The 15,933-nt window shown below is 38.9% G+C and overlaps 1 protein-coding gene across 5 annotated transcripts in view; it reads right to left on the reverse strand.

Moving 5' to 3' along the window:
* The window catches only part of Setx (senataxin), a 61,825-nt gene that overhangs the window by 22,945 nt on the left and 22,947 nt on the right, over positions 1 to 15,933 (reverse strand). For all 5 annotated transcript variants that reach the window (XM_048431893.3, XM_087899796.1, XM_048431891.3 and 2 more), the window contains 6 exons: positions 11,587 to 15,633; positions 10,257 to 10,356; positions 6,979 to 7,152; positions 4,270 to 4,502; positions 3,026 to 3,193; positions 2,097 to 2,253 (listed from right to left, as the gene is read on the reverse strand). In XM_048431893.3, coding sequence (XP_048287850.3) covers positions 2,097 to 2,253; positions 3,026 to 3,193; positions 4,270 to 4,502; positions 6,979 to 7,152; positions 10,257 to 10,356; positions 11,587 to 15,633 — 4,879 coding nt within the window. The remainder of the gene's footprint in view (positions 1 to 2,096; positions 2,254 to 3,025; positions 3,194 to 4,269; positions 4,503 to 6,978; positions 7,153 to 10,256; positions 10,357 to 11,586; positions 15,634 to 15,933) is intronic.

The raw sequence follows: 15,933 nt of genomic DNA on the forward strand, positions 1-15,933 counted from the left end.
CTGGAACTATGTAGACCAAACTGGCCTTGAACTTCTAGCAATCCTCCTGCCTGTACATCCCAAGTCTGGGTTATAGGCATGAGAACTACACTTGGCCCAAATTTTCAAACTACAAATATATGGTGAAGAAATGGCACTTTTTATACAGCTACCTATAATACAAGTTTTTAAAGAATCATATAGTTCAGTTCTCTCACCTAAATGTGAGAGTACATCTTCTCTAACCAACATCTACTCGAAGGTTTCAAAATAGCCAGATTCACTGTGTATCGACCAGAAAAATGCAAGAGATTTGGAATTCATAATAAATATCCAGAAATGTTCTACACATTAAAATGGACATCATTTACACCGTGGAATGAACTTGTAAAAATTAGAGAAATTCCTAAAAACCAAAAGCAGAGCTGAAAACCAACCTAGGAAGCAGTAGCTTCCCTGGGTGCTAAAGAGGGTTGACTTTGCTCTTTATCACCATTAAAGTATAATTTACATTTAGTAAAATATAAGATTAAAAATCCTTATTTCGCCGGGTGGTGGTGGAGCACGCCTTTAATACCAGCACTCGGGAGGCAGAAGCAGGTGTATCTCTGAGTTTGAGGTCATCCTGGTCTACAAGAGCTAGTTCCAGGACAGGTTCCAAAGCTACAGAGAAACCCTGTCTAGAAAAACAAAAAAACAAACAAGCAAGCAAACAAAAACAAAACAAAAACCCTTACTTCTAGCTGGACAGTAGTGGTACACGCCTTTAATCCCAGCACTTGGGAAGCAAAGGCAGGTGAATCTCTGAATTCGAGGTCAGTTTGGTCTATAAAGCAAGTTCAGGACAGGCTCTTCCCTTGGAAAATATGAATTAGCAAAGCTCACTTAAAACTGAGAAACTGAGTGAACCAGACCCTTGAAAACATTTAACAATTTATGAAAACTTTATTATCAACAAACAAAATGAATATATAACAAAATGAATCAACACCAAAAATAAACCAAGATAATTAACAAACTGTATAAAATAATCTGCCTTATGACAAAAAAAGGAATTATGGGTTGGTTGTTCTCATTTATGAGCACAAACTTCAAAGTTCTAAAAACAATACATCAACAATCAAGCATTGTATCACAGAATAATGACATTTACAAGCTGATACCATTATAATTTACCAAAGGCACAGGGAGAAAAAAAAAAGGCTCTATCATATCAACAAGATATAAAAGCAGAAATTGATAGTTTACTATTCGCTGATAAAACTTTAGGCTGTTAATTTCTAACTTTCCCACAGCGACTAACCTGTACTTGAACAGACGTCAGCGCAGGCATCTACTGTGGGCAAACAGTCTTCCCACGTGCTACTCCACCGATTAAAAAGCACACCAAGCACAGCATTGGCAGCCATGCCTCTTGGCTACACATGCAGCTCTCTTGGACAGTGCTATTCAACTATAGCTTGAGAGCCAGTCAGTGGATGACAGGGTCAGCTAGAGTACCAGAATTGATGTTACTTCAGTTAGAACAGAAGGACAGAAGGATGGTGTCTACCCTCACAACCATTAACAAATACATGGCAAAAATGAAAGAATTTGGCTTTAAACAGACAATGTATTAACTTCTAAAAGAAATAAACCCTGTATTAGGTACACATATGCAAAGAAAGGACAAACGTCATCTCGCAGAATACAGACATGCCCATGTAATTTGCAGTGAAAGGGAGTACACAGAGATGGATATTATAGCATCTAGGAACACTCCTGAACAGACAGCTCATTTGTTTCCTTTGTCATTTCACATTTCCTCATTCTTGGGGATTGTAGGTGCAGCAGCTATCCCTCACCAAGAGGTACACTAACAAATGGAGGTCACAACACAGTAAGGCACCAGGACAGAGGAATATGGTTCACTGCAGACTCTGCATAGCAGGAACTAGTGCCCATACTAATCAGTCCCCTAAGCTTTTTGAACTGGAACCAAGTGTCTATCATGCTTAAGCTAGCCCATGTGCAATTTCTGTTACTTGCAACTGACTTGAACGTAACTGATAAAAGGCAATGTCAGATATTAAGGAAAATAAAGATGAAAAGAAAAAACAAAAGCAAGAGTATCATACCCAAAGGATTCTTCTTGTCTTTACATTTTTCTTTGAATTCAAGGATAATTTTTTTCATAAGTTCATCAACAGCTGCATTGGATGGTGCACACACGAGGACCCGGTTTTGCTTGATTTTGGCATTGAAGTTTTCATCTGAATGGCCCTTTCTCTGGTTCTACAATTTGTCACACAGCAGACAAACAACAATGAGCTCTAGTCTTGGGAATCAAATCTTTGCTTGCAAATTCTCCCAATGGTTAAAATAAAGCATCTATTCCTCCCACAGTATGGAAGGTGCTGTGGTATGGGATGCAGGGGCACACTGCACAGCACTTATGAGGACATCCAAGACCCTGGACTTCAATCCCAGTACCAGAGAAACAAACAAAAGCAAGCTGAAGCCAGGCAGTGGTGGCGCACGCCTTTAATCCAGCACTCAGGAGGCAGAGGCAGGAGGATCTCTGTGAGTTTGAGGCCAGCCTGGCCTACAAGAGGTAGTTCCAAAAGAGTCAGAGATGTTGGACAGAGAAACCATGTCAAGAAGAAACAAAAAACAAGACTTCTCTGGCATAAAATTTATCAAAACTGTTTGGATGCTCTATGCTTTACTTTTCTTTTTTCACCATTATATAATAGTCAGTCCAACCAACATTTAGCTCAGCAGTAAAAGAGCACCGACTGCTCTTCCAGAGGTTTCAGGTTCAATTCCCAGCACCCAAATCATGGCCCACAAGTTCCAGAAGAATCAGCTATCTTCTGATCTCTGTAAGCACTGCATACATGCTATATAGACACACATATGGGCAAAACACACATACACACAAAGTTAAAAACAGTAATAATAATAAAGCTTTTCAAATACACAAATAAAAGAGAAGGGTACTTTAATACTCACATGCCTCTTAATTCAGGTCAAGCCAAGTACAGGCTAACAGTGTCACACCTACCTCTGTCAATAAGCGGTACAAGAGACCAACAATGGTTTTTGATTTTCCTGTTCCAGGTGGTCCATGAATCAAACAGATTTTGGCAACAGATGGTGAGTGTTTCACCATTGCATATGCAGTTTCTATGGCTTTCTTTTGATCTTCATTGAAGTCTTTTAGGTAGGTAATCTATAGAGAAGATGTGTAGTGAGTTCTTTCTGTGATGACACATGGGAGAAGTAATGAACAGCATTCATTCAACTTTCTTCCTCTATGGCAAACAAAACAAGCGTCTAACTGACCTAAGAACCACTTTCACAACTAGAGGAAATCTAATCAGTTATTAATTACTAATTAACATCTACAGGCTTCAGCCCACTTATACAAATATGACAATAAATTTATTTACATAAGCTTTTCTTTTGGAATTACTCTGATTGCTTCCCTTTAATTTTCTGCTTAGACGGTGAAGGATTCTAGGACTATTTCTTTCCTAATACAATGTCACATACTGAAAAAACAGTTTTCATAGCCAAACAACGTTGAAGCTTCAGTTTTACTTTCAATTTGGATAGCCATACTCCTGACCTCTTTGACTCATTAAACTAAGACTTCTAAGGTGCAAAATGATTGGATAATGATCACAAAAGCCTAAGTATGCAACATATACAAGTAGCATATAAAATATGAGGGTTTAGAAATACTTGTTTCCCTTTATATGTCCTTTCTCATTTTCTAAACTATATATATAATTTTTACAGTGAAAACTTCAGGTTCATCCCTTCATTTACAACAACCCCATGGTTCTCCACCAATATTCAAATGCAAAATTCCCGCCACAAAACCTGTGAACAATTGCTGAACGGTGCACACCCAGTAAACAGTGAAGCAGATGCTAAAGAACAGTTGAATGGTGTTTTTTTTTCTTTTCTTGGTTTTTTGGAGACGGGTTTCTCTGTGTAGCCCTGTCTTGAAACTTGCTCTGTTGGCCAGGCTGTCCTCGAACTCAGAGATCTACCTGCTTCTGTCTCCTGTGTGCTGAGATTAAAGGCATTTGCCACCACCAACTGGCAGAATGGTGCTCTTTCGACACACCCTCTTTACTGTCTTATACTTAGCCAGACATAAGCTAACCCACTTGTACACCTTGCAAAACTGAAGGGAACTAAACACCACTGTGCACAAGCATACAGGACCATTCAACAGCTAAAAGTATCCTGTTAAGTCTCCTCCCTTCCCCTAGCGCCATTCAAATAAGCACTCACAATTCTTTCAGATGTTGTAGTTAATAGGTCTTTGGTACAGAAGTCCATGGGGTTTGGATTTAGAACAGCTCTGGCCAACTGGTTCCGACCGCTCAACAAAGACATGGCTTTCAATTTCCTCTGTGTAGTTACTAGAGAACTGATTACAAGACATTTTGTAAGTTCATGTAGTTTGGCTGCCAAGTTATTTTGTGTCTGGATGCACAAGGAACACTCAGTTTTTCCACTGCTCACTATAATCAAAGAGGAGAAAAGCCAGTGAGAAAAGGTTAGTCACATGTGTTTAAAACTTATATTTTATATGATGTACTTAAATAAGCCACTTATACTTGTTAAACGTAAAATTATTCTCATTTATTTTATGTAGGAGTTGGTCTTGGGTTTTGGGAGTGAGTTTTACATTTGAACAGTTGATAGAGAACTGTATGGGATTGTTGCAAATGAAATGAACTTGTAGTTTTTTACTTTAAAAAAAAACACAAATAAAACAATATTCCTGTCCTTCAAAGAAAAATGTCAAATAAACATGTCAGACAGTAGTGAGTGCTTATGGAGAAGCAGAGACGGGATGAGGAAGAAATGGGGTAGAGAGGTGACAAGCTGGCCAGTGTCTTCCTAACAAAATGATGCTGAGCAGAGACGTGAAATAAGGATTTTGGAAGCTTTATTCCTTTGAGGAAAAGAGAGCTACAAGCAAAGACTCACCAAGCACAGAGAACAGGAGGTAGAACTGTGCTGGGAGTAACTCAGATATAGGGAGGCAGAGCCAGTACAGCTGGAAGGAAAAGTAGGAAGGCATGTATTACAAGATAAAGAGCAAAATGGAGTGTATTTTTATAGAGTTCTGGGTAACACAATAATGACTCAGAATGCTATTCACTTAGGTAGAAAGACATATATTGTCTCTGTATAGGTAACAGGCTCTGTCTCATCCATTAAAAAATATTAACGTTCCAACTGTGTGTGGTAGTACATGACTTTAATCCCAGCCCTTGAGTAAAGAGGATCTCTGTAAGTTTGAGCCTAGCCTGGTTGGCAAAGGTTTTTCCACAGAGAAATGCTATTTTGAGAAACTGAAATTAGGAAAAAAAAATTCACTTCTTACTGCAAACCAAGAATTAAGAGCTAGATACTGGGTGTAGTGATGCACACCTTTAATCCCAGCACTTGGGAGATAAGGCAGGCAGATCTGAGTTCCAGGACAGCCAGGGGCTACATTGAGAAACCCTGCCTCAAAAAAATCAAACCAAAACAAAAACAATAAAGTGCTATGGGGAAAGAGACAGATGTGATGATTGCTGGATGTAGGGTAAAATGGACATAATCAGTCAACCTGCAATGAACAAGTGGTTGTGAAAGACACAAAGGACCAGAAACGAACAAAGAGATTTAAACTATAGCTTTTCAAATACAGAGGTTCAACAGTTTTGAACTAAAAGGATTTCAGGAAAAGAAATAATTGTAAATTTGATGATTATAAATTTGGTAAATGTTAATCATTTTCAAGAGTTAAAAGCAAAAATTAAGTCACAAAACTCTGCTGAAAATCTTCCACACAAAGAATCAAGGAGGCAAGCAGAACTCTGAGCTCAAGGCCAATCTGATCTACAAAGTGCATTCCAAGACAGCCAGGATTACACAGAGAAACCCTGTCTTGAAAAAACAAAGAATCGAGCTAAACTTGGCATATCAGTTAGAATGCAGCATGGTGGGACAGTCTCAGGAGGATCAATGCAACTTTGAAAACATGATACAATGAGGCTCAAGAATCAGGAAAAAAATCTTTTCTTCATAAAAATAAAAGTGTTTCAGCTGTCAAAAGGGTAGACTGACAAAGATGTGGCCTTCGAAGTAAACCACAACTATGTTTTGAACCATGTTATACAACCTACAGCAGCAGTTTCTTATGAGGCTGAAGCAGGAGGATTACTTTAACCTAAGAGCTCAAAAACAGCTGGGACAATATAGAGAGGCATACTTTAAAAAAAAAAAGCTTCAATTCTGAATTGCAAATTAGTGTTAGGAAACAATTGTGGCTACATAATACTTCTGAACCATAGCTTCCATTAGTAACAAGGAATAATTCTGACCACCTTTGAAGAACACTACAAATGTGAAGAAAAATAAAACACTCTGCTTGGAAGATGTTTTAAAATAAAGCTATGAGGGAAAAATCCCTACAAAGCAATGAAAGTGATGGACAGTAAATTTCCAAGCTCAAGCTACCTTGTAATAAATTGTTTGTTCTAAATAGCAATTACTCAGAAAACTAAGGTTGGAATGTGACTTATTAAACAGATGACTTGATATGTAAAAATGATAGATGGAAGAATGCATCAGAAGAGAACAAAGCTTGAGGCTGCAGAGATGGCTCAATGGTTAAGAGCATATACTGCTCTTCCAGAGAACCTGAGTTGGTTTTTTAAGCACCCATGCTGGGCAGCTCATAACTGCCTATAACTCCAGCTCCAAGGGAAGCCAGCATGTCTAGCCTCAGCAGTCACCTCCACTCATGTGCACATACCTACATACACATAATTCAAGTTTTTAAATAGTAAGCAGTAAACAAGGATCTTAAGTAAAAAAAAAAAAAAATCTAAATGGCAAGTGATCAACCTGGAATATAACAAATATAACAAAATACAGGGCTAAGGAAGCACAGTGTACAGAAAATGAGACAATCTCCTTGTTGACACCTCATTTACTTACTGACTGAAGTACGACGAAACTTATGAACATAACCACAGTAATAGGCATTTCGATCTTGCATGTCATTCTCGTCCATATCTTTCTCCTCTCTATTTAGACTCTCAGGAACCAAAAACACCAGATCATTTTCCTTTGGATGAAGCTGTTTAGCTAGTTCAGATTCCTCCAGGTAAACTATGAAACAAAAATTAGCATTTATGCAACTCTTAACAGATTTCAAGATCAACTTATATTAAATCTTTGTACTAAGTTCCAAAGTACAAGTGGATTAAAGTCCTGATGGATTCTGTTTATTAAAAGGGCGATATAAGCCAATAAAAATGTAAAAATACTGAGTGCAAATCATAACAGTAGCAGTTGTGGTAGCCTATACATGACCTGCAAAAGATCAAGCCAATTCAGAACTCCAGCAATGAAAGCAGACGGACTCCATAGGTCCCACCACAAGCTGAGCTGTTACTGGCAGATGATAGCTGCTAAGGGAGGAAAGGTCACTTTTCTTTAGAAGAATGAACACTGGTAAGATTCCAGAGACTCTAGTGGATGGCCCCACATCCAGGCACAGAAAGGTCACATCAACTGGGCTCAGAGGGCTTTAAAAAAACCAAACAAACAAACAAACAAAAAAACAGTTGTGTGGTGGTGGGGCATGTCTTTAAACTCCAGGCAGAAACAGGCAGAGCTAGTTCAAGGCTAGCTCATCTTTAGAGTTTCAGGTCAACCAGAACACAGAGAAACTCTGTCCAGAAAAAAGAAAGAGAGAGAGAGAGAGAGAGAAACATAGAAAGAGAGAAAGAAAGGAAGGTAATTAAAAATTATAAAAAGAGCCAGGTAGGTGTGGCGCACATCTTTAATCCCAGCACTTGGGAAGCAGAGGCAGGCAGATCTCTATGAGTTTTAGGCCAACCTGGTTCAAGAGTAGTACCTGCTTTTAACCACTGAGCCACCGCTCCTGTCCCAAACGGGAATCTTTAAAAAGATTGTTTTATTTATCTGTGTGTCAATGTACACACAATTGGAGGGTGGGATGAATGTCAGAGGAAAGCTTGGAGGGGTCCTTTCTCTCCTTCTCCCATGATCTCAAACTCAAACCATTCTTGGCAGCACGGGGCCTCATCCACTGAGCTATCCCACCAGCCTTGAACTTGCAATTTTATATATAAAAAATTCTCATGATCTCAAAAGTGAAAAGAAACCAAATCACTAAATACCTTTCTAGGTATTAGATAACATCAGAAATAGATCCAGCATGCTAACAAATGTTTCACTGAAAAACATTCACTTTCAGACACTTCAGAGGCAAAGCTAATTTAAATTAAAGACGACAGAGGAACTCCCCCATCTCATCCATCTAGATAGGGTTTCTCTTTGTAACCCTAGCTGTCCTGGAACTAGCCTAGTAGACCAGGCTGGCCTCAAATTCAACCTGCTTCTGCTTCCCAAGTGCTGGGATTAAAGGTGTCTGCCACTACACCTGGCCAAGACAGAAGAACTTAAAATCATTTATGGCATTTCAAACAAGGGAGAAATGATAGTTGTAAATGAGTGTGGAGGCAGAGGCAGGTGAACCCCTGAGTTTAAGGCCAACTTAGTCTACACATACACACACACACACACACACACACACACACACACACACACACACACACGGAAAATACTGAAATAAACCTAGCCATATTTGGGTTGTGAAAACTATCATGAACAAGAAATTTCAAATATGTGTTAGAAGTATAGCTCAGTGGTAGAAAGCAAAGGTCCTGGGTTCTAATCCCAGACCACAAAACAAAGAAAACTAAAAGCAAAAACAAAAACAGGAAAGAAAGAAAAGCTCACTAGAGAGGTTGTTGATTACAGATGGAAAACAGTGACTTCACAGGAGATACTCAGCAACCAAGGCATCAGAATCAATCTTCAGCAAGAAAAGTCATCCTCCTGCTCTTTTTTTAATCAAACCTCAAGTCTAAGGCAACATCTGAGAAACAAAGGGAGTGTTCTACAAACTAAGGGAACAATATTTTTTAGGCATCAAAGACACACAGTAAGACAGGCTAAGGAATTAGCTATTCTAGAACACTGAACACTCAGAAGACAGTAGATGTTTGAACTCTAAATCCCAGGACAGAAAACAGACATTAGTGGAACTAAGCTATGGTATGAATGAGGTCTCATACTCAGTATTATAGCAATACTAATCCCTGGTTTCATATCCATATATGCAAGATGTTAACATGTAAAAAGGTTTGCTGAGCCGGGCGATGGTGGTGTACTCATCAATCCTAGCACTCGGGAGGCAGAGGCAGGCAGATCTCTGTGAGTTTAATGCCAGCCTAGACTACAAAAGTTCCAGGACAGGATCCAAAGCTACAGAGAAACCCAGTCTCGAAAACAAACAAACAAACAAACAAACAGGTTTGCTGAAAATTGTATGTGGACTCTTAAGTTTTACATCTCTTTGAACTCTAAAGTTGTATAAAAAAGTCAGTTCTTCTAATTCAAATGCCAAGGTTTATCACCTTACACCACTCTATTAATCCTCCTCTCATGAAAGCCATTTCCTAACAATATCAACATACTCCTATGTTTGCTCTACTCACAACACACAAGAGTTCAAGAACTACTAAGCCAGTTTTACCATAAATGTAGTAGGATCTTGGTAAATTATATTGTGTATTTGGTGCAGAAGAAATGTCACATATTTCTATTGTTATTTTACTTTTATTATTCCTCTTTGTTGATTTAATAGTACAAAAAGTGCTACGTGTAGGGACATGCACCTTAAATCTCAGCACTCAGGAGGCAGAGGCAAGCAGATCTTTGTGAATTTGAGGTGAGCCTGGTTGACTAATGAGTTCTAGGCCAGTCAGGGTGATAAAGCAAGACCCTGTCTCAAAAAAAAAAAAAAGAAAAAAGAAAAAGAAAAAAGAAAAGAAAAAAAAATCATTTGTTCATTTGTCTATGAAATGTTCGCTTTTTAGCTATTCATAGTCTACGTATCATGTACATATGCACTAAAATAAAATGCCTGTTTGACTGAACTGAGCACTTCTTTTTATCTCAAATAATGCTTTCTGTCTTACTGTCTCATCGTAATCAAGCTAAATGAGATAATTTACATGGTTATCTTCATCTGATCACTGGCTGCTGCCAGTCTGTCTACAGTACTGCTGGGGGCTGTAAGAGCTTGTCCCACTGGGTTACCTTACCAGTCCCTGACAGCTCTTCTCAAGCAGAAATTTCCAATGACCATATCATACATTTCAAGTTGCATATGAACTTACTCATAAACTCCCAGTATTTTTTATAGTCGGCTGGAAATTTTCGTAAATGCAAATGATAGAAATTCTCTTTATTTGGAGAGTTGAACCATTCCTGTGCCACCTACATAAAGCAATAAAAGCAAACTAAGAAATAAAGAACATACACCAAAATTTCCCAAACTGACCTACAGGGAAAGTAGAACAGAATCCCAAGTGAAAGTCTAAAAATCAGATTGTGTGGTTTAACGAAATTGTTCAAAACTGTGACCTGTTCAATTTAGTAGCCATTAGCCACATTTGCTTACATTCGCTAACTGCACTTCTAAAGGCTAAAGCTACTATTCCTCTGTTGAAATAGACTACTTTTCATGGCCAGCAGGCACCGGGGGCCCTGATCCAGTTCACTGTGGAAGTATCTGCTGCTCCTACATCTTGCTGGTAGCACCCATTTCACAATGAGACCTGTATTTGACCTATATTTTCCTCAGTCTCTGGGAATTTGCTCAAGCATTCTTCCTGTCAATTTCTCAATGTCATACCTACCAGTCTTCCAAAGACTCAAATCAAACTCAGAAGTATCTTTGGCGATCGTTAAGTCCAAATTTACAAATGAAAATGCTAGTGTAGAAAGGCTATTTTATACTTTTTTTTTTTTTAAAAAATAACCTTTGGGACCCTAAGGATTTTGTTTTTATAGTAACATTTTGACTCAGGTGGCAAAATCTGCAACTGGCCTTTAATTCCTCTTATGTAACTGCTCATCAATGACTCCTGGTGCTGAACTGCTCCTGCTCAAAGTTAACCAGTCATTCCTCAGGAGTGACAGCCCTATCTTCATACTATCCCTTCTTTTGACTAAAAATATGCAACAGAAGCTTTCCTGCCATTTCCTGCCATTTCAAGGGGAGGAGTGTACTCAAGAGGCTCTTCCCCGCTCCTGGGAGAGTAAACATTACAACCTAACCAGGTTAAGGCTCAAATCAAAGCCATTTTATCAGCCTCAAGTTATGTCATATATTCTAAAGTGTACCTGTAGCCTTTCCATCTCCACAGTTACTACTGAAACAAAGCCACCATCATTGTCTCCCCAAGATGCTGTAACCAACCTGTAAGTGGTTTGCTAGATCTGTTGTTAGCCTTTCTACCGTTTATTCTCTACCAACAACCAAGGATGTATAAGGAATAAGCTAAATGTGTATTACTCCCTGGTCTAAATACTGACTGACTCAAAGCCCTCCAATACCTTCTCACTGAAATGAGCACATACTCAAACATAAGATGGACTATACGCTCATGAGCATTTCTTTGATTTTTATCTACAGAAGGGGAAGAAGAATTAAAGCATACTTACTGTTTCAAAAGTATTCAATATAATCAAAGGGAGAAAAACATTAAAATACTCTGCACAATCTTGAAATCGGACAGGCACAGGTCTTGAGATAGATTGACAGAGACTTGTTGGGGCGCCACATTTATCAAAGTTCAAAAACATTTGGTATTTCCATTTTAAGACCTCCTTAATGAAGGTGTCAAAGATAGGCTGTGATGGTAAGGAAATATTCACTCGAGAGGAAGCTGACATAGGCTTGTTCTCACTAAGTATAGGCTTGTAACAATGTCTGCTGGAACTGCCTGGAGTCCGAAAATGAGAAATACTGCATAAACTTTTCACCTCAGCCACTGGCTTCTGAGACACCAGGTAAGAGGGTGGTGTCACCTTCAAATTAGGCTGTGCCACACTCGGCTTTTTTAGTGCTGACTGAAGAATGGTACTTTCTAAAGACTTGGAAAAATTGGCAGTTCGTGAAGCACTGCTAAATATCTTGGTAGTAGTAGGTCTCATGAGCCTGGGCCTGGCTACAGAAAGAGGTTTACGAAAAACGTCGTCATCTGCTGGTTTAGCTTCAGAATGTCTTGGGCAGTATTCACTCTGGTTTATCGTGGATTCAACACAGTCTTTGTACTTACACTTTGTGACACTCAAAGACTCCAACTGAGGCTGACTTACAGAATCTTGTTTCTGAACTGTATCTTTATGAGCAACTATAATTGGTTTATTTTCCATCTGTGAGCACAGATCCATATCTAGAGGATCATGTTGTGTTAGGAATAAATTGTCATCATCTGTATCACTACCAGATTCTGGCTCTGTAGCCTTCACAGCTGCCACTTCCTCATCTTGCACTGTGAGAGCATCTTCACCCACAGGGTCCTCCGAAGTAGGGACCACCACATCTGTCGGCACTGCTTCACTTAACACTCTAGACTCACACTGGTTCACAAGACCAGCTATATCAATCACCTGAGGATAGGAAATGGCTTTTGCCACTTCTGGTTTAGAAGGCATGCATTTTGCTAATTGTTTTTCATTACTGTTGGCAGGTGGCTCACTTCCTCTATGATTATCTGGCCCATCAGAGTCTGGGACAAGTACGTCGGAGCCCAGAACCGTGCACAGTCCTGTTCTCACAGTATCGGTATTTTTATAATCAAGGTCTCGTTTTTTATGAAAACTGTGAAATTGAAATTCCTGGCTTGTCAGAAACTTCTTACTTTTGAAGGACTGAATTAATTTAGCCTTTCTGGGAATGTTAACTACTCCAACAGTCTTACCATGGTCACGTAATTGGGATGTATACTCCAAAGACCTCTGAGACAACTCAAATGCCTTCCGGGGAGCTTTTCTTAGACCAAGTTTTTCAGGCGCTGAAGATGGCTGGGGATACTGGCGAACTTTCTTTGGCGGCACAACAGCAAGAGATGTTCTACAGCTGATGTAACATGAACTCTTACTCCGACCTCTTTTGGTGTCTAAATATGTTTTCTTAATCGCCTTAGAAGCTGGAACTTTCCTAACAGGTTTAGAGTGAGTACTAAGTTTTGTAGAAATCAATGAAACTGTAGAATCTCTCTCAACACTTGAACTGAGAGCTGATGTCCCTACGTCTGTGCTTTTTAAATCACTTCCAGCAAAATCTCGGTCATCAGTCGATTGCTCAGTTATGAAGGAAAATGAAGGTTTCTGAGCATCTTCAGTTGTAACTCTCTCACACTGTTTTCTCTTATGTTTTCCTCTAGTTTTACAAAATCCCTCAACAGAAACACTACTGTGTGGTTCTGTATGCTCTTCAATATCCTCTGCTTCATTCCTAACAACCTCTTCAGACACAGAGTCTACACCACAACCCAAATTATCGTTTGTACTATCAGCTACATCAGTTATATAGCTTCTTCCTTCCTCTTGAAGGGAGTTCTTGCTGTCTACTTTATGATCTTGCCAAACTGAGAACACTTCAGAAGAACTTTCAAACTCAAAAACTTGAGATTCAGAGTCCTCAAATTCAACAGGGTATTTTGTTTCTTCTTCCTTTATAAGCTTCTTTTCCACAATGGTATTAACTACTGACCCATGCTGCCCTGGACATTCTTTCTCCATGTATACTTTGTCCTGTTTGATGTGTTTCTCAATGCCATGACTTCTCTCATCATCATCTTCATCAGAATCTGAAATAACAATAATTTGCCCATGGCGGGTATCAGCACTGTTTGGGTTAGCTGTCAAACATCTTATATCATCTTTTCTTTGTAGCTGAGATGGACTTTTACTTGAACCTGATGGAAATTGAATAACAGTGGTTTGAGCTATTAAAGCTATGTTACAAAGGTCTATCTGAGGACCTGTTACCAAAGACTTGCTATTGTCATGAGGTACCTGTCCTTTTGCCATGTTAGAAGTCAGCACTGTATTCTTTCTCATTTTCTTATCTCTTGATTCAACTTCAACCTTTGCAGGACCCTCATATGAAGTATTCTTCACCAGTCTATCAGTAACTGGTAACAAATCAGCAACAGCATGGCATTCCTGGATTTGACACTTTTTCCCATCAGAATTACCTAACTCCTCGCACTTTAACTGTTTCTTTTTTAACAATGAACTCTTTTGAGAATATTGCTCTCCATGTTCATTATCTGAAACAGGGTCTAAAGACACATCACGTGTGATAGTATCTTCCTTTAGAAACCCTCTATCTTTTCCTGAACAGGAGTTCTCAAGGTCAGACAAAGCTGTATTTTCCTCTAGACTAATAGTGTTATTGATCAAAGTACTTTTCCTGTGTTGTTTCTTTATGACATGTGACAACTTTGCACAAATCTCATCCTTCTGTGCTTTAGACTTTGGTTTTGAGTTTTTGCCAACAATTTCATTCTTTAATGAGACATCTTCATTTGATGTAGACATCTTTTCCAAAGAATCCATGCTAGAATCAGTCAATGAATGCGTTGATATTATTACTCCTCTGTCACATTCCCATTCTAGGCCATTTCTTAAAGTATTATTCTGTGGTGTATATGAAGAGTTTTCTTTTACAGACTTCTCTGTGCTTACTTTAACTTGCTCTTGAGCACATTCAGAAAAAAGGGCCTCATTCTTCTCCTTCAAGCACCATCCAGCTGGAAGAGGCTTGTCTTCATTCAAATCAATGTAATGCTGCTTGATGCCCCCCTCTTCTGTATTATTTGCTTTAATCAATACTTTATTGCTGTCAGCTTTCTCTGATTCTTTAGAAGATGTGGGGCTGCAATATTCCAGGCAATAAATGTCTTTTTTAGGCTTCCTGTCTGTCTGTTCACTTTCTTCTTTAAAAGATGGAGAAGTTTTACATATAGAAGTCAGATCCCCAAAAGTGCTATACTGGGGCATTTTGAATTTTATGTTTTTAATTATTTGTTTCAAACACATTTGTAAGTCATGGGTTTCTTGAGTAGACAACTGCCAACCCAGAGATAAATTTCCTCGAAGGAATAAGTTAAGTTTATCCCAGAAGCGCTTACAAAGTGTTTGCTGACCAAGCTGATAACCTTCTTTGAGGAGTCCCCTAATCAACTGCACACAAGCAAGCTGGACAGAGTTGGAGGGCACTGAATGTAATGTCAATGGTGATATTATTGCTGCTCCCTTGGGGATATTTCCAGGTAACTTCTCAGAACTTCGTGCAAATGCAGTGGTAGGAAGCTTGGCACACTTTACAACAGCTTCTACCCACTGCTGAGAACTCACCCACAGCAGATGCAAACATTTCTTATTTCTATGCAGTTCAATCACAGATACTAAAATCAGAATAAAAAATTCAGTGACTTTGTCACACACTGCATCTGTCTGGTTGAGAACATCTTTGACTTCAGAGTATAGATGATGAATAACTTCTACAATGTAAGCTACACCCAAATCCTTAAGATCCATGAGTGACTGAACAAAAGGTATGAACCACAGAAAGGTACTGTTATGAACACGCATGTCTTGACCGATATCTGACTGAAGGACACTGGCTAACGTTTCCATTTCTTCATACATGTTAGGACAATAATCTGGACAAATGGCTGATCTCCACCCTGAATCCTAAAATGAAAAAATAATAAACATTCAGATAAGCAAGTATCATGGTAAATATCAACACCCAAACTGTAGAAAAGGAATACACTGCAGCTTTACTCTTCTGGTCTACTATATATGCAACTTGAATTATAAAACTATTTCAAGAAAACACCATATACTCTAACCTTCCCGTCAGTGGACTGATTATTATTACTACTTCTACCAAAATCTCCTACTGTGGCTAGAGTTCATGTTCCCCATTAAAAGGTCTTTAGGGAATAGTGGATTCACACTACCACATAACAGAGTCAGCACCCAATCACT

Source organism: Myodes glareolus, chromosome 21 (genome assembly GCF_982192425.1).
Source record: "Myodes glareolus chromosome 21, mMyoGla1.1, whole genome shotgun sequence".
NCBI lineage: Eukaryota > Metazoa > Chordata > Mammalia > Rodentia > Cricetidae > Myodes > Myodes glareolus.